The sequence below is a fragment of the Crinia signifera genome, chromosome 1, assembly GCF_055691185.1.
Source record: "Crinia signifera chromosome 1, ASM5569118v1, whole genome shotgun sequence".
NCBI lineage: Eukaryota > Metazoa > Chordata > Amphibia > Anura > Myobatrachidae > Crinia > Crinia signifera.
In genome coordinates this window covers 202,560,305-202,585,475 of record NC_139217.1, presented here as the reverse complement: position 1 = coordinate 202,585,475, position 25,171 = coordinate 202,560,305, and the positions used below count along the sequence as shown (strand labels likewise).

Here is a 25,171-nt window from a genome sequence, read left to right as displayed (position 1 = left end):
TATAAAACACTCCCCATCACATGGCTACTGCACGCTGACTGATTGGTGTACAGCAGACATAAGCAGCATAAGCTGGGCATCCACAAAGAGCCAATCACAAGTGATTTGCTCTTGCATGGGGACTATCATCATTATCCACTATTCACGTTTGCCCCATACCGCCTGCAAATGATATAGGGCCTTATTCTAGTTCACTCTTTCTGACAAAATCCTTCTTAGATGGACAAAACCATGTGCACTGCAGGTGGGGCAGATGTAACATGTGCAGAGAGAATTAGATTTGGGTAAGTTATTTTGTTTCTGTGCAGGGTAAATACTGGCTGCTTTATTTTTACACTGCAATATAGATCTCACTTTGAAGTAAAACCCCACCCAAATCTAATTCTCTCTGCACAAGTTACATCTGCCCCACCTGCAGTGCACATGGTTTTGTCCATCTAAGAAGGATTTTGTCAGAAAGAGTGAACTAGAATAACCCGCATAGTGCAGAGCTACAGTGTATGAGTCTTTGTCCAGGTCTGCATTTCTTTACATCTTAGCAAACCCACTGTTATAGTACTGGTGCACATTATAACACTGCCTATCCTGCTGCCTGCAAGGGTCATATTGGGGAGATGTATCAAGCTTTGGAGAGATCTAAAGAAGAGCAGTTGCCCAAAGAAACCAATCAACTCCTGTAATTTATCGAGCACAACCGGTGAAAAAACAGAATTTGATTGGTTGCTTTTGGGCAACTTCTCCATTTGATCTCTCTCAAAGGTTTGTTACTGTAAATCACCCCCAAAATCACACAAACCTGAATATTGGGCATGACCAGATGGAACTCATGCAATGTATGCTACATAAAATCGTATAGAATATATCAAGAGGTTTGCTGCACATAGAGCATACTAAACAACCCTACCCAAATTAGGCTATAGTCCCAGAGTCCACATTCTGCTCTTCTACTACTGGAATGGGATCATTGGATAGACATACAGTAGGCCTACAAGCATTAGGTCGACCTCTGAAGGTCGACATGCAGGAAGATCGACATAACTAAAGGTCATCAAGCATGAAGGTCGACAAGCATGAAGGTCAACATGGGTTATGTCGACAGGTCATTAGGCCGACACAAGCATTAAGTCAACATGGGGAAGGTTGACAGTCAAAATGTCGACATGGAGTTTTTCACTTTTTTGTCCTGAATGTCGACACAGTCAACATGGACACTAGAAAATTGCACAGCGTCCCCTCGCAGGGCCAGTGCTAGGGTGTTCAGCCCCCCTCACCCCCCTGCAAACTATAAATTTAAGTCCTCTCATACTTTAAATAGGGACAGCACACACCAAAACAAAGGTGTGTGGTCTCACAAGGAAGGGGCATGGCCACACAATAGTACTCCCATTCCAAATTATGCCACACAGTAGTACAATCTTATTCACATTACACAGCACCAGTGCCATTACTAGACATTTTAGGCCCTGTGCCAGAAAGGGAATTGGTGCCTCTACTCCGATAGACAAAACAGGGACAGTGCGTGCATCAAAAATATAGAAGCGTGGCTTCATGGGGAAGGGGCATGGCCACATTTAAGTACCAATAACACCATAATGCCCATTATACATTATGCCACACAACGTAATGCCTCTTACACAGTATGCAGCACACCGTAATGCCCATATGACACACATTATGCTACATATTATGCCCCGAGTACTCCTGCATATGCCCACAGTAGTAGCGATAGATAGATAGATAGATAGATAATATTGCTTATACATAATGCACACAGTTGCTGTAGTAACACTGCTTATGCACAATTTTATTAATTCTTCTCCTTATCCACTGCCTTACTTTATTTTGTCTGCGATTGTGATTAGTTCTTCACTTCCTTGCATATTACCTTACACTGGATTGATGAGCAACAGGTATGATACTATAATTACCAACTATACTACCTGTAAACAATGGCTCTTTATGTTTGGGGAAAAACCCCCATAAGAACGAGAAATGACTTGAGCCTCAGTAATAAGCAGGCCAACAGGCAATCAGGTGACAGGAGAGGTTTTGATCAGCAAGAAATCAGAATGGAAGAAACAAGGCGTTAACCACAGAGCATAGCTGCACAATAGCACTGATGCAGTATTTACACTGCTCACATTGATTACTGAATGTATCCCTCACTGATGTAACTTGCACCATACTGTATGTTACACAACATGTTTCAGGATATTTCACCATATTTCTATTGTCTCTGTTTTTCTAGGGTAGTAAAGAAAAGTATCATTGGCAGAGCCAAAATGTCCGGCAGAGCGGAGTTGATGACATGGTGCTTCTATCCAAAATCACAGAGGATGCCATAGTGGAGAACCTCAAGAAAAGATTCATGGATGACTACATTTTTGTATCCTCCTAGTACTTAATTGAGCAGTTGGGTTTGTAGGATTACCTTATATTATCTTACTTATCATGGTGTTAGCAGCTGGTATTTATTTATTCTTGTTATGTTAGGTCAACTGGGATTGAGGTTTACATTGTAGCAGGTTTCATTTACCAAAATGAAAATAGTATATGCATTCCTTCCTGATCAGTTTACCCTTCTTACAATGAGTACAGCTAAAGTGACTATTACTTAGTCAATATGTAACTCTGTAAACAGATTCAATAAACCTTCTAACGTTTTCCAGAAACCTATCTTTCATGCATCAATGCAATAAAACAAGGACAAAACATACAATATACAGTAGGTGGTTACTTCCCCTCTGAAAATTTAGAATGTGCTTATATCACCATTCCTAAGTTACCATCAGTAACTGCCTATGTCCTTTGCATAGTGGGTGGGTAACTCGCTGCCACCCTGAGTCAGGCTACTGCAAGAGTAACTGGATCCACTTGTTCCAACCAGGCTCCAACACATTCACCTAGAACCAATGTGGAATAGTCTGCATGTTAGCGTGGAGAGAGTTTATGCTTGTAGACATTGGGTACAATCAGAAGGGTTACGGTCAGTTGGTCGACCTAAAGATAGTCAACAGTTATTCGGTCGACAAAAGCATTATGTTGACAAGCAGTATTTCATGCCCTACCATCCACTAGGGCATGGTGGGAGAATAAAATAGTGTGCCGAGCGCAGCGAGGCACTGTGCCCAAAGCATGGCGAGCGCAATGAGCCATGCGAGGGTATGTGGTGCACTTAATCATGTGTCCATGTCGACTGTGTTGACATTCGGGTAAAAAAAACCCGACATAATGCTTGATGACCATAATGACCTGTCTAACTTGTCCCATGTCGACCTAGACCCATGTCGACCTTGCAGTATGTCGACCTAGTGGTGTCAACCTAATGACTGTTGACCATCTTTAGGTCGACCATATGATCCATACCCAATCAGAAAAGCTGGAGAATAGAATAGTATGTGGTGCTATTCTTCTCATTTACAGAATATAATAGATGCAGACTTTTGAATGCAAGTTGTTTATTGTTCAAATGTCTTGAAAAAGACAAGCCCAGTTGCTAAATTGGTGCTTGGGTCATTTCACAGCATACAAGATGATCTTCAGAAGCAGTCCTCTTGAGTCACATGATACAATCACTCTACAGAGCCACATTAGCTCTTTATATAGTCCATACTTGCCTACTTTTGAAAACTGGTAATAGAATTTTGCACAGTGCCCCATTGAGGGGGCGTGTCATGCTCCAACCAAAGGGCGTGTCTAGTTCCATATATGGAGAGATTGTGAAAAGAGATTGTGAACGTGACACCTAGAAGCATGGGTGTGTACTGCTACATCTGAGAGGAATCATTTTTAAATTACTTATACTGTATACGAATGTAGATGAGCTCCAAAGAAGTTAGTAAGAGCTAGTATACTTGTTAAAGTGCTGGGAAATGGTGCTGATGATTCAATGGAAATGTATCTATCTCTCATTATTTTTTTCCCAAAAAATGTAACAGTGTAATATGGGCTAGGTGAAATGAGGTAGATTACTAGAGTAATGAGAGAGAGAGGGAGATTGATGCTATTTCAGGGAGTCTCCTGCAGAATGCAGGAGGTTAGGCAACTATGATATAGTCAGAATACAGCATGTTGTAATACTCCCACCTCAAATGTTATTATATGTACAGTACTGCAGAGTCTGTGTAGAGTAGAACCCTATAACTAAAAGACAATAATGTTGTTTTGAAACAGCACTTCATTAAAACTGTAATCTTCTTACTTCACCTATACTTTTTAATTCTATCACACCTTAAGTCTTATTAAAGAACACGTTTAGTACTTGGACCAGATAGAAAATCGAGTAACACCCTGTGAGGCTGATCTACTTCCTTTGGTGGTACATTTCGCTGCTTTTCTGAACATACATGGGGCTTCTAATCTCTACGGGAACTAATTTTCCAAACCGAGTATATGAGCAGAGCAAATGCATCAGTATTGCCTATAGCAACTTCTCCAGCAGAACTTCTGCAACTGACTGCCACATACAAAGGTAGCTTGTAAGTATCTTAGGCCATCGATGACATATAGACATACAAGGGGAAGACACATGAGGGAGGGAGGGGGACAGGGAGCATTTGAGCAATATTAAGTATCTACATCATGTTGATTAGTACCTAAACCAGCAACTAATGTTAGTTTAAATGGGGTTAAGTAATTGTCTGTGTAGCGCCCACTCTGTGTCATCAAAAATGCTAAAGATTTGGCATTGAATCTATGTAGTTTCCCCATAGTTTGTAGAATTTAACTATTCCTGTTTCTATATTTGGAATAGCAGCTGAGTTCCTGGCAAAATATAGTAAATGTAGCATCTTTCCATGCACCTCAGAAATAGTCAGGGATGAGTGGGTCCCTCTCAGGAAAGACCCCCAGCCCTGCCTAAACTCCATCTGCCCCCACTGCAGGGTCTGTAGCCGGGTCCTATAGATCTACTTGTCTGCGGTCCTGGCGCTCCTCCTGCTACCGATGCTTCCTCTAGCATCCTCAATAAATGTCTGCTGTGAGAGGGCAGCCATTTTGTAAGGGGTATTTTTAATAGCAGCAGGAGCAGCGCCAGAACCTCAGACAGGTTGATCTGCAGGTCCCAGCAGCGAAGCAGCAATAGACCCCACAGAAACCAGGTGCCCACACTTACCCAGTTCCTCCAAGCCACCGCCGGCTCTGTGGCGGCTATTGTTATGCCACTGGCTCTACCCATAATTTCACGGTATCTGCTGGAAGCAGAAGCTGATTGTTTCTAATGCATTTATCCAATTAAACCTAGTTCATGAATGAAGGAGCTCCATAGGCAACCAATCACCAGTGTAGCTGTCATTTCTAGAGATGTACTGGCTCTCAGCATCATATTGCATACTGATCCCCAGTAGCTTCCCAAAAGGCTGTTGGCAGGCTTAAATGGCTATTTAACCATGATCATCTATTCTAGGGTGTGCAAAACTCTTCAGCATTGGTCAGTCACTGTATCAAATCCTACAGATACAACAGAATAATGACACATGAGACCAGATGTCCGGGGGCTGTACAGGATGCCGGTTTAAAGGGGCAATCATTTTCAAGACATGATTTTGGACTTACAACGCGTTACATCTGGCCAATCAAGTCAATGTCGAATGTACAGACATGAGACATGTGGTAGAGAGCTTCATGTTCATTAGAGTTCACAATCTAGAGAGTATATAACAATGTTTTCATTTTAACCATTTTGTTCATGCATATCTTACATCAACATCTTAGTTGTATCAGCAAATATATCGTTCCCTAGCAGTAGGATGTGCGCTGTGCTAATTAGCAGCTCTGCTTTGTGTGGGAGGGAGAAGTAGAAGAGAGAAGCTGTGGTTTATACAAAGAGAGTCCTTAAATGGACAAGAGAAAGACAAGGGAGGAAGGAAGAGGTAGCCTGATACAGCTATGGTTATTTATGACAATGACACATCCAGCACTAAAGTACAACTATATGGCAACATAATGTATATATTTCTTTTTACATTTATCAGTGCTTTAAAATGCTATATCACACTGTGCCATTCATGTCTGTGTCAGTATCTGCACTCAGGCGTGATGATGAAGTATTTGCTTCTGTTTTGCATATCTCAAAAGATATTCATCTCTGACATACTGTACATCAGCTAACACAACATGCACTAGTGACTGACAGGTTTGTGCATAAATGACTCACTCCGGAATATTTAGGCGCTAGTTATGTGTTAATAAAAAATGATGCTATTGCACTAGTATGGCAAACTATGTAATTGAGCTGCAGATATAAAATATGCCTGTAAAGCATCTCAAATTGAAACAGAAGAAAATATTCAATACCATATCTGCGCTAATATATAGGGCGAGATGTAATAGGGTGTGTTTTTGTTGAAAGGTGGAAATGTGCGTATATTAGCACAATTCGCACCCAATCAAATGCGTGCTTTTTGGAAAACATTTGTCCATGTTTTACTTAAAAATCGTACCCTATTACATCTCACCCATAATCTAGAATAAGGCTGACATGGAGGAATCAAATTCAGATGGTACTATATAATAATTTATTACCCACACATAATCATAAAATCAATAAGTATCAGTGTGCACACACATAAAAAACATGAATGAGTTTTCGATGCCTCATATATTGATCAAGTCCATATAAGGACACTTCCACTTTAAGGCTGTATTCTCCGGTCACTAAAGGTGCATACACATGGAAAGATTTGAAACAAGATGTGGGCATTCCTGATCGATAAGAACAACCAATTGGTCAAATCGTTACGTGTATCGTTTAAAATGCACATACCCTCTGATCATTAAGATTGGTCTATGATCTTTCATGCATGCAGAAAGAACATAGACAAATCTTTTGTGAAGTGTTTCAAATAATTGTTTGAGTGTATGCCAGATGAACGATTTGAAACCGTCAGTAATGATGTTGGATCTTTATCAACATTGTTCCGCGTGTGTGCACCTTAAGACCATATGAGCAAATCGGTCCAGATCAGTACATCCCCACTCTTAAGCAGTATGAATTTGGAGTGTTCAGGCCAGCTTTTGGGGGGGGGTTTGGGGCTGTGATACCTCTGTAACATGTTTAAAAATCTGATCTGGTGTTTCCAATCACCTTTTGATCATGATTGCCAATAGGTGCCCATACATCATTGATTTATTCAGACAATTATCTCCAGAATGGAGAATTGCCCAATCTATCTCAGATTGAGTCACCGAATTTGTGTATAGAAGCAAGCAAAAAAAAAAGTCATTATGCGCACATCAATTATTGTAATATATATTTTACAAAAAAACACTCATACATTCAACTTTACATGATCCCCTAAGTATGACATTAATAATAAATAACAAGGATTGTCTGCGACTTAAATCCTACCATGTAGAGATTGGTATAGCTCAGGAATAATCTAGTTTCAATGGCATTCCCAAACATTTCAAAAAGAAGTTCAGAAGTCTCAAATAAGTCCTTCCCTCATGACCAAGACAGACTTACATCTAATGTAAAAATCCAACACTTTATTTCCAAGTGATGTGTACAAGAAGATAAAATCATTGTGTAGATGGACAGTCAGGACAGTAATTCCCATATATCTCTCTTATCTTTTTTATACATTTTAAGTATTTGTTACTATATCCAAATGCATTGTATATGTCTATCCATTGTATGTTTCCTTTACTCTTCTGTCAGACATATATAGGTTCTGTATTAATCTCTGTTAATCCCTTCAAACAAATGCCCTATTTCACAGACCGGGAAGTGGAACTGTATCAAGGAGCTGTAAGTCATTCAATCTTCTATGTTATGTGTTCTGTGCGTGTATGTTGTGTATATAGTTATATATATCCAGAATCTGTGCTTCTTCCATGTGAATTTGGTGATGGTATTTATAAAAGTTTATGCAGAACAGTCGGGATGGCGCTACCTCTATAACAGACATTCCAAACCATGGGCCTCAGGGACCACTCAATGCAGATTTTAGTGATATCCAGGCTTCAGCACATATGGCTGAATCAAAATAACTGAGATACTGCTTAAGCCACCTTTGCTCAAGCCTGGCCATCACTAAAACCTTGACTCTTAGTGTGCCCTTAAGACCGAGGTCAGGAATACCTGCTTCAGAGGAACCAAGGCAAATACTTAGAGGGTGTTTTGTCATTCATTTACTGGAGTACATGACATCATAATGTGGAAGGGGTGGGCCCACCAGCACTGGTAAGAACAGCACTGCCCAGGGCATCCTCTGGATGCTCCTGTGCACTGTATATACTGCAGTCAGTATGTTTACAGGGTCCAGAGGATGCTCTGATGGTGGGGTTGTAGGCTGCCAATCTAAGCATCCTGTAAACTGAGGTGTAGCGTGGAACCATAGCACCCGGAGCAAGCTCATGTCATAGCCTCCCTCTTTGCACCCTCCCCCATGGTATTTTAGTGCCACTTCCACATAATGCACACTGTAGTGCCACTCACTCATAATGCCCCCAGAAGTGTCTCTCGCTTATATTGCCCTTAGTAGTGCCACTCGCTCACAATGTCCCCAGAAGTGTATCTCGCTTATATTGCCCTTAGTAGTGTCATTTGCTCATAATGGCTGAGATGTACTAAGCTTGAAAAGTGATAAAATGGAGAATGAAAAACCACCAGCCAATCAGCTACTACCTGACATTTTTCAAACACCGCCTGTCAGATGACAGGCAGGAGCTGATTGGCTGGCTGTTTATCACTCTCCATTTTATCACTTTTCCAGCTTAGTACATCTGGCCCAATGCCCTCAGTAGTTGCTCACTCATAATGCCCCAGTAGTGCCTCAAACATTATGCCCCCAGAAGTGCCTCATATATTATGCCATAAGTAATACCAACCATCTGCTGGCCTGCCGGCTCCAGCCTCTGTAGACTCTGCGACCTTCAGCAGAGACCATTGAGCTGCCTTCATGCATAATGCCCACCATAGTAGCACCCCTTATAAATAATGCCCACAGTAGTAATAGCCCTGTTGCCACTGATGTTTTCACAGAGAGTTGAGAGTCGGGAGGGAGCTTCATGCTGATGGTGCCGCTGCCTAATCATGCAGTGTGATGCAGAGCAGAGAGAGCACCTCCCTGCTATGTATCCACTGCTGAGTGGCTAGCGCTGGCACTGCATGGCACCTTGTACAGATATTGGCTCCTGGAGCTCACACTCCACTGGAGCCACCCTCCCTACCCCCCTGTTGTATGCGAGATGCAGCGGTTGTGGGGCAATGGATCTGTGCTTTGTGGAGCACCACCACTCACAATCACCAATAAATATGAGAAATCTTGCCCACACACACACACCTACAATTCTCTGAATGGTCAGTCAAAACCTAAAATCTCGGCTTCAATCTTCTGATACAGCCCAGTGTGTGCACATTCTAAATAATCTGACCATATGTGCAGGTGTAAAACTTGGGTAGAATGTATAAACCTGGTTATTTTACCCCTTGGTCGAAGTAATGAGGAATTTTCTGATTTTTAATGAGTATTTCCTAAAGTGTTAGCACAATTTAGTCCTAATAAAACAGTGGACACTGCATACCTAGGGTGATATATAATAAGCATTGGAGAAAGATAAAGTACCAGCCAATCAGCTCATAACTGCCATGGTATAGGTTGTGTTTGAACAAATGGCAGAAGCTGACTGGTGGTAGTTTACCTCCAGTTTATCACTTCCTAGAGCTTAGTACATACATCTGCCCCTTAAATTGATAATTAAATACATTGATAGTGATCGGTTTTATTTGTCAGATGGCATTACAAAAAGATTTAACAAGTTGCAAATGTATTTCTTTTCTCAGGCTCAGTATGAGAATCCCCCACATATCTATGCATTATCAGACAACATGTATCGCAATATGCTTATTGATGGAGAGAACCAGTGTGTCATCATCAGGTAAAGGCATGCAGTCATTACTGTGTATAGCTGAAAATAGTGCAGGGGCATTACTGTGTGGGGATCTATTGTATTGGTGTAAGGTAGCCTGTTCCTCCGAGGCCATGGCCACTGCAGCAAGGCCAAACTCCCTGTAGTGAGACCAGCCCTATTTTGGGGTACGCATAAATAATTTATTTTTACAATGTGGGGGGGGGCTTTTTGTGTTCACACTGAGATCCAAATATCTACAAAAAGGGCTGATATAACATGTGCAGAGAGATATAGATTTGGGTGGGGTTTGTACTTCAAACTGATATCTATACTGCAGTGTAAAAATAAAGAAGCCAGTATTTACCCTGCACAGAAAAACGTATTCACCCAAATTTAACACTCTCTGCATATTTTACATCAGCCCCATCTGCAGTGCACATGGTTTTGTCCATTAGCAAAACAAATGTGCTTTGCAAACCAACCTGAATCACCCCCAAAGTGGGGAGAAATAAAGTTTCACACACAACTCGTAAAATGACAGCTAAAATATGATTCTTCTGTACTTTATTTCTCTCCACTTATCTCTCACCAAGGTTTAATACATCTCGCGCAAGTCCCTTTTGTTGGCTCCCAAAATTTTTGTAAGAAAGGCAATACAGATTGGCCAAAAATTAAAACCTAAAGCAAAATAGCTTCTCAGATGTTCTTTCAAGTATGCCCACAAAGTCATTGTGCACCCATTCTGAGACTATGGGGCAGATTTATTAAGCTCAGTGAAGTGATAATGTGGCTAGTACTTTATCTCCGGCCAATCAGCTCCTAACTGAAATTACAGGCTTGGTTAGAAAAATGACAGGTAGGAGCTGATTGGTCGATGATAAAGACCAGATACTTTATCACTTCACGAGCTTAATAAATAATCTACCCCTATAACACCACTCTTTATAACTAACATCCTGACTCTCAAACGTAAGCGCACCAGCAGCCACCAAATAGTGCCCAGCCGGGCTATTCAATTGTGGCTTCATTAGGGTGGGATCGGCTTCTGGTGCCAGTATTGCATTTTGCGCTCTCCATTAGTCAGCAAAAAGTGACCTGTTTGACCCCCAAACAGGACTTTTCACACCATGCTCATTAGTGTGGCCAAATTTAGCTGATCTGCTTGGCTAAATCCGACCATAATGATCGCGATCAGCGCAATCAAAAACATCATTTGGGTATCCCCGCAATCTCCCTTTACTTTAGATGGGAGATAGGGGAGTGACAAACAATTGAATTCCACCCTCAGAGTCCAGAGCAACTGTATCTTAAACTTCTAAAGGTTTCCTGCACACATGCCATCTGCCTAAATTTGCTTACTCCCATTATGCCGTGTTCTCACTGCAAGTGAGAAATACACAGCTTTTCCCCCGCATTTCAATGCCGTGCTGGAGTCCCGTTCTCACTGCAAGGCAAATTCCCGGGTGAAGAAGTTCTACCCGGGAATTTTCCTTTTAACACTGGTTTTTTGGCAGTGTGAATGGGTCAACCCGTGTCTGCATACCCGGATCTCAGACACAGGTAAAAAGAAGGGTTTTACCCGTGTATGAGATCCGGGTATGCGACCCGTTCACACTGCCAAAAATCCCGTGTTAAAAGGCAAATTCCCAGGTCGACATGCTAGACCCGGGAATTTGGCTGCAGTGAGAACGGGGTATTACTTGTCCCTCAATAAAGTAATTGTTGATAAAAAGATGATAGAGATTAAAAGTCTATCAAACAGATGTTACTTATTTCTGAAGTTCCTTAATATTAAACCTTTACTCCATCCATGGTCCCCATTCAGGGCTTGCTAAACTCTCTGGTAGTGGGCATAGACATTCTGAAACCAGGTTGTGACTACTTGTATGCTTGTGACTATACCATATACTGCAATCCCCTCTGAACATGGATATAAAGATATCAACAAAATTATATCAATGAAAGTGGAATCAGTTTAAGCTAGTTGTGTGTTAGATGAGGTCATATATTAAGCTTTGCTAATTATTTTAGGGAGAGATACACATATTACCGGTTGAATCATGTGGCCAATGCAATCTTGATGCAACTGTGATCTCATGGGGGAAATGTAATAGGGTGAGAGAATCAGAAAGTGAGAGATTTTGTAAGAAGAAGAAGGTTTTTTTAAAGCGGCAATCATTTACACTGCAAAAGCAAATCCCTCACTTTCTGATTCTCTCACCCTATTTCATTTCCCCCCCATATATCATATATAAATCATTGAAAGATAATGCTACATCCAAATCTGAAAATTTACAATCATGAGTATATGACTATACAATGCCATGTAAACAAAATGTTATTGGCAGCAGCACAAATATTGGTGGTACTCATGTATTCACTGCCAGAGACAAATTAAGCTGGGGGAAGCAACTTGTGGGATCCGTACCAATAAAATTGTCGGTTAGATATGCAGGCAATGTTATTACATAGTATAATATGTACATACTCCCTGCATAACAGGTATATTAAACATACTGCAGTGCCCCCAGTATATATTATGCCACACAGAAGCACCAGTTCATATATATTCCCCATAGTGGTAGTTTAGCTATATACATATAAAAATAAATAATAATGTGGTCACAAGCCATAGGGCCCCCCAAAACTAGGAAAGGTGAGTGCCGATGTTTAGTATATATATATATATATATATATATATATATATATATATATATATATATATATATATATATATATATAGAAGTAGCACTTACCCTGCCTTGCAGCGGGAAGGAGATAGACCAGCACTCAGTTTGAAATAGAAAAAAACGTGTATTCACAGCATTTACATAGTGGTTACAGCAAGGTTACAGCATGGTAGTAGTTGCATGACATCACAGCTGACCCAACAACTGTTTCGAACTGGATCCCATCCAGATCTCTTCAGAAGAGATCTGGATAGGATCCAGTTCGAAACAGCTGTCGGGTCAGCTGTGATGTCATGCAACTACTACCATGCTGTAACCTTGCTGTAACCACTATGTAAATGCTGTGAATACACGTTTTTTTCTATTTCAAACTGAGTGCTGGTCTATCTCCTTCCCGCTGCAAGGCAGGGTAAGTGCTACTTCTAAATTTCTCATATTGGACCCTGCACCGAACCTACTAAAAAGTTCATCTGAGTGCCATTTTGAAACCCATCTATATATATATATATATATATATATATATATATATATATATATATATATATATATATATATATATATATATGGAGAAAAATGGGGTATTCAGGGTGCGCTACAAAGACCTTATACAATTAGACTGTACAATTCAAATGTTAAAAAACAATTTATTAAAAAAATTGCTCACAGGAGCGTAGCAGTTTGTAAACAAGGTCCAATTACAGATACTGTGAACTGATGGTATAACAATCTGTATATTCAAATGATAGATGGATGTCCATAAACGACAGTTAAGCCCAACGCGTTTCGTCGTTCACACGACTTCCTCAGGGGCATGGCATAATATGATTGTCAAACGGATTTATAGTAGAACTCTAGGATACTCCTAGGAAGCACAGTATTTTGGCTGTAGAGACTTGATGGGTCTATAAATATAGGCGTGGTGTCCACTAGCCGTAGTGTATATGGGTATGGGAATAGAGATTCTCGATGTGAAAAAAAGATATTTAGTCTTCCAGTCAAAGTAGAGTGAACTGCTAGGCTCTACTGTGGAGCCTAGCAGTTCACTCTACTTTGACTGGAAGACTAAATATCTTTTTTTCACATCGAGAATCTCTATTCCCATACCCATATACACTACGGCTAGTGGACACCACGCCTATATTTATAGACCCATCAAGTCTCTACAGCCAAAATACTGTGCTTCCTAGGAGTATCCTAGAGTTCTACTATAAATCCGTTTGACAATCATATTATGCCATGCCCCTGAGGAAGTCGTGTGAACGACGAAACGCGTTGGGCTTAACTGTCGTTTATGGACATCCATCTATCATTTGAATATACAGATTGTTATACCATCAGTTCACAGTATCTGTAATTGGACCTTGTTTACAAACTGCTACGCTCCTGTGAGCAATTTTTTTAATAAATTGTTTTTTAACATTTGAATTGTACAGTCTAATTGTATAAGGTCTTTGTAGCGCACCCTGAATACCCCATTTTTCTCCATTTCTCTACCCGGGTCCCATCTAACAGGGGATCCTTTCAGGGTTGCAGCTCTCTCCATTACTCCCATCGAGCACACTGTGTGGCCCCCCCTTTTTTTCCCATATATATATATATATATATATATATATATAGTTCAGTAGTGTGTGGGGAACCTTGGATGTTCGACCCAGTTGCCCTATTGTTAATCCGATACTGCACACAGCTGCATCCAAGCAGGCTGAAACTGGAGGCACATATAGGTGAAAGAGTGTAAATACAACACTCTGCCCCATATTTGCCTTAAAACACAGACCCCTGTAAGTATATATTGGTTAGTGATGGTATAACGTTTACATTTTAATGTTATTTTAGTGGTGAAAGCGGAGCAGGAAAAACAGTGGCTGCTAAGTACATCATGGGCTATATATCCAAGGTGTCAGGAGGAGGCAGCAAAGTACAGGTATCTTGGATATTCACTGTGACATCATGTGCTTCTCCTTTCTCAAGACAGTTATGAAAGTTTTTGTAGCAACAAAGAGGCTGTTTCCAGCATTCTGGCTGTCAGGATACAAGTGTTCACAATATTGACACCTGCATCCTGACTACCACCGGGAGAGTTGCCTGGAATCCCAACATCAATGAGGATACCGGCACAAGAATGCCAATTAGCAGGATGCCAAATGTAAGTAAGCTGGGGCAGGTTAGGAAGGGGTTAGGTTCAGACACTAGGGGAGAACTTAAGGTTAGGCTGTGGGGAGAGACAGTTAGGGTTAGGCTGTGGGGAGACAGAGAGAGTTAGGGTTAGGCCGTGGAGAGAGAGAGGGTAAGGGTTAGGCTGTGGGAAGGGATTTTTAGTTTAGTGCAGGCAGGGGGAATGTAAGTATGGAAAAAACGGATATAGCAGCGCTACAGTAAATGGAGTATTTAAAATACCATAAAAAAAGAATTAATAAAGGATTGGACTGATTATACAATTAAAAGCAATAATACATTTTATTCAAAAAGTGACCAAATTATGCTGGTAATGATAAAAGGTTTTTTTTTTTGGGGGGGGGGGGGGGGAATGGGATCACAATGCGGGGCTGTCCATTCCTATTATGCCTGGGACCATATAAAGTGTAGATGCAAAAACAATTGGGTAGGGATTACCGTCCACCTGTAGACACGTTGTGGTGTGTAGAAACACCTGGGTCGGCGAAACACCTGACGCGTTTCGCCGACTCAGCGGCTTTATCAAAGGCGTCAGGTGTCTTTCACCCCCATTTTTGGACTGTTCCAGACCAGCCTTGGACCTAATTGGATTGACCTAACTGTGGACATTACAACACCTTAAAGGACCCCAGCACCATCTTTGGGAGTGCCAACTCTGGGTGTCTCCCCTACTCTGGACGGTGACTCCGCCCCAACACCAACTTGGGCCTTGAGTCCCAGGGAGAGAAACTACACACCCCAACGTGTCTACAGGTGGACGGTAATCCCTACCCAATTGTTTTTGCATCTACACTTTATATGGTCCCAGGCATAATAGGAATGGACAGCCCCACATTGTGATCTCATTTTCTCCCCCGCCCCCCAAAACCTTTTATCATTACCAGCATAATTTGGTCACTTTTTAAATAAAATGTATTATTGCTTTTAATTGTACAATCAGTCCAATCCTTTATTAATTAATTTTTTATGGTATTTTAAATACTCCATTTAGCGCTGCTATATCCGTATTTTTTCTTTGCTTAGTTTGGGCCTAACTAACCCGACATAAACCAGCAGCTGCTAGTGACTTAACCCAGGTCACAGCGCCACCTCTACCACCTCCCTCCCCTGTGGAGGAAAACCTTCTCTGGGAATGTAAGTATACCTGACCCCATTGGGTTTTCCTCCTTCGGGTTGCCGACATCGGTATTCTGAACACAGGCATCCCATCCTCTAGTCATACATATATGTCCCCAATAAAGGCATTTCCTACATTCAGATTGCATAGAATATTGTGTCATTTATTGACTAAACCTTGTAACACATAATCGTCTTATTCTGACATCTTGGGGAAACTAGACTTCCCGACAGCCTTCAAAGGTGTGTATGTAAGGTTTCAGCCATGGCTCTGACTTATTCCGTTTGAGATAGCTGTGAGTAATGCTCAGCTGGGTATAAATGAGAGAAGAACTGTACTCAAGGCGCATAAAACAGAAAAACAAATCTTTCATACAGCAGAGAGCAGCTGGGGACCACAGGTTATGGATGAAACGACCACAAGAGGCATCGAAGCATCTTAATTATGATGCCTGATATTCTGCATATTAACAGCCAGGGTTCTTTAATGTTATCTAGGAATCAAAACTCTTCTTTGTCCTACACATTGGATACAAACCAGCTTTTTGGATACAAAATGATAGGAATCTATAGCACGGCAGTCCCACCAGATTAAAATACAGTCCTGATGGACTGCAATCAGATCTGATATTAGCATATGTAATACTTTGGGAGTTACACATTTATATTATCTGCATTCTGCTTCCCTTCTAGCTACAAATGAAGCACTGATAATAACATACATTTAAATGAAACCAGTGGTAGTGCTTACTTGTGAATATCTAAATTTGTGTTTGTTTTATTTGTTCCATTGTGTCTTATTTGTTCCTGGCAATTTCTAATGTATTTGTGAAATCAATGAATTTCCTACCCTATCCATAAAATGTGTGTGCAAGAAATCTGCTGCTGCACTGCCAGCTATAGAAAGGACATTAGGTTGAATTAAGTAACATAGAGATATTCTTGATATCACTTGTTACTACAGTAATCTTAATTGGTGCTCCAGCCAAGCAGCTCCTAACTGTCATGTGTTAGTAACACAACTGACAATAAGATCACCACTGCTTATTAAATATAAATCTACCACTCGGCCTTTGTTTTCCAGCATGTCAAAGACATAATCCTCCAGTCTAATCCTCTTCTTGAAGCATTTGGCAACGCTAAGACTGTAAGAAACAACAATTCAAGTCGATTTGTAAGTAGTGGGATTGTTACATCCCCAGATACATAAATCTACAACTATGAATAATGTATGTATAATGTTATATGTGTAATAATTGTAGTTGCAGAGACAGACACGTGTAAAGCACATAAGAACTTACTAACGCAGAGTAAATGCTCACTGACCCATCATTAAATAGATATTATTGATCTTAAACAAGTTCAACAATGAAAACAGATGGCTGTTGCTTTGGGGCTATGCATAACACCGGTCAACACGAATGTTAAGTCTGGGTTCTGCATATTTGATTTTTATTTCTTCCCCATTACTAATTAAAGAAAAAAAAAGTTTTACCTGAAAATTTTTGCTTTTGTAGCTATCGGAATGAAAGTACGGATGTTAAGACCCCGCATCAACCCCCCTCACCTGTGTCCGGGCAGCACAGTGCTGTGCTGCCCGGACCTGTGACCTCCTCCTCCCTGCACTATGATCCTCTTCCGGGTGCAGGGAGGAGGAGAGCCTGGCACAGCAGCAGCTGGGCCAGGTAAGGGAGGGAGGGGGGAGCTGCCGGGTCCCGATGGGACCAGTTGTCTCTCACCGCAAAGGACAGCTCTTAACGCAAGAGTTGTCCCTTGCCATAATTATCACATATGTTAGAGCATATGCGCTAATTATGTAGGCGATGGGGGGCGATGTGCGGCGGTAAGGGGGCGCAGATGTTAGAGCATCCCCCCAATGTCCTTATTTTCATACCTTTATTATTTGTAAAGATAAAAAAAAATTGTTATGAATTTTATTTACTTTTATTTTTTTTTCAAAAAATATAAAACAAACTACTGTAACAGAATATATATATATGTGTGTGTGTATATATATATATATATATATATATATATATATACCTTGTATATGTATATATATATATATATATATAAAGTTTAGACATTCATGTTTTTCATATTTCTTCTGTGATTATATGGACTTTCTTGTAGTAGCCCGCAAATATAATCCCTCATCATACTCTCATTGTATTGCCCCGCATAACGAATTTCAAAGTTAATCACATCTTGATGAAAACATTTACCTTGCTTTCCTGCCTTGTCCCCTCCCTTACTTACTAAGACACGCTTCTCCTTATATGGTCATTCAAAAACTTTAATATTTGTTCATCATTGTAAAAAGGACAAAAGTAAAGTAATTAAAATTATATTTTATTTTTGTTGGCCAATGTAATTATTATTTTTATTATTAATCACCATAATCATCATCAGCATCATCATCACCAGCTTGTATATATATATATGGTCCAAAGTTTGCCCAGACACACCCTAATGTAAGAAGCTGTACTTGTCAGCAAATTTATTATTGCTGCCGGAATACTTTTGAGCTGGCAGTGTCAGTGAGTGAGTCACTAAATGATTCTATATCAGAGCGGCAGCACCTTCCACTTTACTGCCTAAGGCTGGGGCCACACATAGCGGCCAAGCGTGTCCCGTTCAGCGGGACCTACTTGGCTGGAAGGAGGCTGTGTCAACCACAGCATTTTTGCTGGATCCCATTCTATTTCATAATATGAATTGTGGGCATAACATGGTCATGGGCATAGGTGTGCACACATTGAGTGTGAGGTGTGCACAGGCACACCCTAATGCAGTGCACTCCCTAATTAACACCTCCCTGTAACTACAATGCTTCAGCTACAGGGTCTCCGGCGGCCCTCGGCCATTTGAAATGCAGTACCGGCTCATGAGCCAATCAGAGCTCGTGTGTGTGTTTTGCATTATTCATTTTACTACACCATTGTCATATTACTACATACCAGTGTCATCCATATATTTTTTTACTCTTTTTGCATGTACTGTTACACAGAGAAATTAGAAGACTAAAACTGAAATAGGCAGGAGATTATGGTGTGGCTGAGAGATGTTTTATATTGTAGTGAGTTCGAATAGATAATGGTAGACACACCTGATGGCAGTATTAGACACCCAATGGGCAATGTTAGACACACCCAATAGATGGTGCTAGACACACCCCTAATAAAATGTGCTGCATACACCTATGGCCATGGGTAGGAATTAATAGAAAACATCATAATGTGTAGGGAGATTAGGTGGGACATGATATTATATATTATTCAATTATCTCTCATAAAAAAAAAACCTGAAAATACATAGGTCCCATGATAAGTTTGGACTATAATGGGACTTATAACAAAAAATGGTACTTATAGCAGATTTGGATTTACCTGTCTCAAAGTATTAAGTAGTTAATACCGAGTTAAGTAACTTAATCTACAGCATAGCAAGAAGCAAGTTTTCCAAGTGACACATGATTTTGTTTTTGCAATAGGGTAAATACTTTGAGATACAATTCAGCCGTGGGGGAGAGCCAGACGGAGGAAAAATATCAAATTTTCTTCTGGAAAAGTCTCGAGTTGTAAATCAGAATGAGAGTGAGCGCAACTTTCATGTCTTCTACCAGGTAAATAAATATACTGTACATTTTCCAAATTAACAGTGGACACTTGACTGTGGGACTGTTACAGAGATGGAACCTAGGCCTGTTAGTGGAACATATCGTTGGTGATCTCACAGTGCGCTTGCTCAGGAACCATGCATACCGTACAGGTAGTATAGGCTTATACACAGTACAGTTGATTTACCCTTTATGATTGATTGATGATAAGTAACACGATTAGTGTTTATTTTATTTTCTGTGGTGATATACTGTATGACCCCTACTTGTCATTGACAGTTGCTAGATGGAGCATCACAAGAACAAAAACAAAATCTGGGCATCATGACTCCTGACTACTATTTCTATTTAAACCAGTCAGAGACTTATAAAGTGGATGGGACAAATGATAGCAGTGATTTCCTTGAAATGATGGTAATTATCTTCTGTCTTCAGCTGCATAAAATAGTGAACAATGTGCTGTATGTACATAACACCTCTCTCTCTTTCTCATGTTTTATTTATGGTGTTGTCCCTGATCTGGTGTTCTCATAGAATGCCATGCAAGTCATTGGTATTACATGTGAAGAGCAGCAGCTGGTCCTACAGATAACAGCGGGCATCCTACATCTGGGGAATATCAGCTTCCAAGAGCAGGGAAATTACGCTATGATAGACTGTACTGACCGTGAGTAGCACTTTGCCAGACCCTCTTTCAAAAAGTGACACCTTTTATACAGTAACAAAGACCAAGGAGAATAAGCATAGCATTCTGATGCCAGTCAGTCAAGTCTATAAGTCTTTTAAAAAACATAAGTGGATGGGAGTTGATTTTGGATATATACAGTAATGTCCCTTATTCATATTTCTTCACACAGTAGTGTCTCTTACTCATGTTACATCATACTGTAGTGTCCTTTATTCCCATTATTTCACACAATAGTGTCCCTTATTCATGTTACTCCACACAGTAGAGCCCCTTGTTCATATTATGCCACACAGTAGTACTCATTCTACACATTATGTCACAAGTAATTTAATAGTTGAATAGTTGAAATCCACCGCAATGTTCCTCCATAACTTTGTGTCAGGTTCTAAATACTCCTATGCCTAGAGCAGCCATAGGGCAACTTACCCGTCCACTCAGTCCACCGCTGCCTCACTATGCCACTGTTTCTGCATGCTCACACCACAAAATGGCTCCTCGGCACTGTAGGAGAGATCACAACATCTTTCCTTACACACTGTGCAGGATCTGGAAATCAGAGCTAACTGCTAAGATGGAGCTGAATGGACTGCTAGTAAACATATTGCAGCAGGCACCCAGTGAATTGATATTTTGGCACCTGATTCTGCCCCCAGGGTGACCTGCACTTTGTGCAGCAGCACCAGCCTCACCCTATTGTTACAGCCCGAGATATGTGCTTTATCTATACAAAAGTACTTAAAGTGAGAGTACATTTACAAAGTGTAACTGATATTAATTTGAAATCAATTTGATTTATTTTACAGTTGTCCAACAGTATTCAGGCTCCTAAAAAGTCAATAGATTTGTCTGTATTACAAAAAACACTTCCACAGATTGTTCCAGATAGTGCTTTTTATTATGAACTAGTGGGCGTTTAAAGTAACTTTTTAGTCTCATAATTAATTATTTTTTTTAAAGGAATAAGAACTGCAAATTATGATTGCATATGTATTCAATCCATGTGCTGCGCAAGCTCCACGTTTAGACAGATTAAAGACATTGGGGTTTATTTACTAAGATGGGAGTTCTATTTCAGATGGGATGTTGCTATGGGCAACCAATCAGAATCTACTTCTTATTTATTTAGCGCCTTTTAGAAGATAATAGAATCTGATTGGTTGCCCATAGCAATAACCCATTTGACATAGAACTCCCATCTCAGTAAATTTACCCTATTGACTTAAAAGTTTGTTTTTTAGAAGCCTCTCTTTGGTATCATTAAGCAAGTCAGATATTATTAATAATATACCCCCTTCAATGAGCATTCTAACAATATAAAAATGTTCTAAACATGCACAAGATAGGAAAAGGCTACAAAATAATATCCACATGATTGGATATGCCAATTGGATCAATTGTTATTCGCTGGAAGCTGCATTATATATTTGAGGCACTATATATACACAAGACTGTCCCTCAAATCTGGGTTAATACCTAAACAGTCTCCTAGCCATCCTGCCAATATTGGGCGAATAGCTGATGACTGTATATGTATAAAAGTAGTACCAATTGTGGAACATAGCAGATAAACAGCTTATAATGCATCTGTATCATTCAGGACTGGGAGGTCGCATTTTTTGTGTTACATAGCTGGCCTCCCAATCCTAATAAAGGAGCCACTTACTTCAATGCTGATGCCTCACAGGGAGTCATGGCTGGATACACACTGCTCAGCTGATCAAGAGCATTTAACTTGATCAGCCAGTGATTGAATATGTGTATAAAAAGCTTTAGAAGAAGGCTTGTTAGATAAGACCACTATAATTTTGAATAAGCTACAGAGCTCAGTGGCTAAAACTAGTGTGATGGTGTGCCAAGAGCACTGCATATAACTACCTTGTATGGGAGACTGGCTGGGAAGAAGCCATTACTGAAGAAAGACCAGAGCCATTACAAGACATGTTGGTGCCCCCCCCCCCCCCCCCCCCACCCCCATATTTGAAATACAAACGGCATCCCAACAATAAAGTATGGTCTGGTAACATCCTGTAGCAAGAACTGATATACTGCAATGCAATTATCAGAAATTATCATTAGAAAAATACAGTTCACCTTTCAGTAGGACCACTGGTATATCTTTAATTGGTGCACCCACATAATTATATTTGCCATCTCTGAAATCCTAGGTCAATCGGTGGCTAAGCATTGCAAAGCAGCACAAATCATAGGCATGCAGTGCCCATTTTACCAGTTTTGCACATGCCTAGTAGTCCTGGTACAGAGTGCCATGTTCCATGAGACCTACACATGCTCAGTAGACTGGGGGTACAGAGAATGCACACATGTTCTCTCAAACTGCTCCTAAGTAAGACAATAGTCTCAAGTACAATGGTAAAATAACAATGGTATTGGTTGAAGAACATAAAGGTGTATGTTCTAAACAGAAATGTCAAAGTCAAGAAGTCAAGTCAAGTAGTCCAACAGAAAAACCTGGAGGAAATCTACAAAGAGTATAATATTCCCCTCCTGCAGTCCTGCGCCGTCTCTCAACATGCTTCCTTAAAATGAATGGCTGTCAGCACTCTAGTTTGTGGATATCTCTAGTCATTCACCAAACAGCATTCTGATAGCCATTCACTGTGAGGTTGCAGGCTGGGAGGCAAGTAGAGAATACTGCTGGGTCGTTCTGTGAGCATGACCACCACTCATCTAGCTTGAAGGCCCCTAGAATTTTGGTGTCCTGGGCACATGCCTAGTGTGCTTATACATTAAGAAGTCCCTAGGCAGAAACAACTATTTTAGTAATTATCGAAACACAGGTTCGTATGTATATGTCTGAAGGGGTTGAATACTTATGCAAGTATGTTTTATTTAAAATTGCAGGTATAATGAATTACAAATTTGAAAATGTACTTTAAAAGCTGATTGCTCTACAATAAAAATACAGTTTGTCAGAATCTGTATGTCAAGTGTCATCTATAATACAGACGCATCTGTTTTCTTTTTATGGTTTGAATACTTTTGCAAACAACTGTATGTAAACATTTACTAATCAGAGATATGACTGGTGTTGAATATATAACCATATTTTACCTGCAGGTGTCTGATCTTGTTGTCTCATGTCTTTTAACCTATTATATTCCAGTCTTGGCTTTTCCCGCCTACTTGCTTGGTATAGACAAAGATCGCCTCAATGGCAAACTCACCAGCCGCAAGATGGATAGTAAATGGGGAGGACGCTCAGAGTCCATCACTGTAACCTTAAACGTGGAGCAAGCCACGTATACAAGGGATGCTCTGGCTAAAGCTTTGTATTCAAGGGTCTTTGACTTCCTGGTGGAGGTGAGCAATCAGGGAACAGGTTCTGGCCCAACTCGGCATGACTTTCCATTGGCACCAGGACAAAACAGAAATTTAGTATCATTCGTATCAGCAAACTCTGCCGATAATTCAGTTCAAAATGCGAATCTCATATAGACCACGTTTTGGCAGCTGAGTTTGCAGAAGCATGCAGGGATCAGTGCAGTGCTTCTGTATGTAACAGTTAAAGAAAGAGTTAAAAAAGGTTTAAAAAGAACAACAGTGTGGGGTCCTAAGCATAAACAGCCCCAGGTTCTTTGAGTTGGCGCTGGTTCTAAAATGACAGAGAAAAAAAAGTGTAGGGATTACCTGAATTGAAAGAATTTAAAGAACCAGCACTGGGCTCTTAGACTGCTTCTGGATCCAAAAAGATGGGAAACAAAAGATATATGGGGTCCCCCTATTTTTAAATCCAGCACTGAGCTCAAAATAGTCAGTAGGATAATGCCACAGTCAGAGGACACATTTATAAAGGTCCCTGCAGCTGTGGCATTACCCCCATCTTGTCAGCCCTGGCCCGGGTCCATGAGAGAGTGGGGAACCCTCCAAGGCACCCAAGGGCCTGGGCCTTGCGCAGTGGGTGTCAAGTACCACAAGTACCAGTATGCAGCACATTAAAGGGCCCACTGGTACTTGTATTTCCTTAGATAATAAAATAAATAAATAAACAAACACACACATCATGAAAGTAAAACTTTGTTAAACATCCATGTACACCTACACACACTTAAATATACTTACCTAAATGCCCTTTGGTCCTCTTGTCCAGCAGAAACCATAGGGTACCTGTAAAAAAAAACACACACACCTATACCCAGTGTAGATTGGTCCTTTTAGATCCATGTAGGTATCAAGGGGTCAAACAAATAAACCGTAACCAAACGGACCGTATATACAGTATATACAACCGTGTATATACGGGTGTGGTACGGGATCCCGACTGCCCGGAGTCAGACAGCATGGCGAGCGCAAAAAAGCCCCTTGCGGGCTCGCTGCACTCACCACGCTGCGGGCACGGTGGCCCTATTCTATTCTCCCTCTATGGGGGGCGTGGACCCCCACGAGGGAAAATAGCGGGTGGCCGTCGGCGTTTTGACAGTCGGGATCCCAACGTCAGGTAAATGACTGTCGGGATCCCGACGTCGGGTAAATGACTGTCGGGATCCCGACTGTCGGGAACACGTCCGGCACCCGTATATACATGGGTTCTCTTCCCCCAACTGCTGGGTGACTTCTGTCACTTGGATTACCCAGGAGTCAATCAGGGACTGATGGGGAACTTTGCAGTTAGCACTAACCTCAAGGTCAATTAGGCCAGATCACATATCTGATCTAATTGACCTTGTGGATACCTAAACGCAACGTGCCCACAAATACTTTGAATTGGGACTTTCTCACTTGAGTGACAGTTCAGTCAATCAGGAGATCGCTTTCGTCCCATTTTTTTTTGGAACCAGGACCGGTCCATGGATCTGGTGATGGTTCATAAATACATGGAACCCCTAAAAAAATGTTCCTGTATTTTTAGAAGTAGCACAGACTCAAAGAGCCCAGGCCTGGTTTTTCAAATACAGAGAATCCCTTTGCATTTTTTTCCTGTATTTTAAAACAGTAATGTATTGTGTGTACATAAATACTGTACATCTTTACCTAGGAAGGAAAACCTGAAAACTGTTTATTATCCAAGTG

The 25,171-nt window shown here is 40.7% G+C and overlaps 1 protein-coding gene and 1 long non-coding RNA gene across 2 annotated transcripts in view; one reads left to right on the top strand and one right to left on the bottom strand.

Moving 5' to 3' along the window:
* MYO1F (myosin IF) overlaps nt 1-25,171 on the top strand; it is a 167,463-nt gene that overhangs the window by 39,772 nt on the left and 102,520 nt on the right. Inside the window, exons 2-10 of the mRNA XM_083179189.1 lie at nt 2,249-2,386; nt 7,661-7,750; nt 9,788-9,882; nt 14,382-14,469; nt 16,921-17,010; nt 19,330-19,461; nt 19,735-19,869; nt 19,990-20,122; nt 23,268-23,464. Coding sequence (XP_083035315.1) covers nt 2,249-2,386; nt 7,661-7,750; nt 9,788-9,882; nt 14,382-14,469; nt 16,921-17,010; nt 19,330-19,461; nt 19,735-19,869; nt 19,990-20,122; nt 23,268-23,464 — 1,098 coding nt within the window. The remainder of the gene's footprint in view (nt 1-2,248; nt 2,387-7,660; nt 7,751-9,787; nt 9,883-14,381; nt 14,470-16,920; nt 17,011-19,329; nt 19,462-19,734; nt 19,870-19,989; nt 20,123-23,267; nt 23,465-25,171) is intronic.
* Nucleotides 1-25,171, bottom strand: part of LOC146067566 (uncharacterized) — a 176,923-nt gene that overhangs the window by 90,326 nt on the left and 61,426 nt on the right. The window contains exon 2 of the long non-coding RNA XR_014472940.1: nt 20,570-20,644. This is a non-coding gene — a long non-coding RNA (uncharacterized LOC146067566). The remainder of the gene's footprint in view (nt 1-20,569; nt 20,645-25,171) is intronic.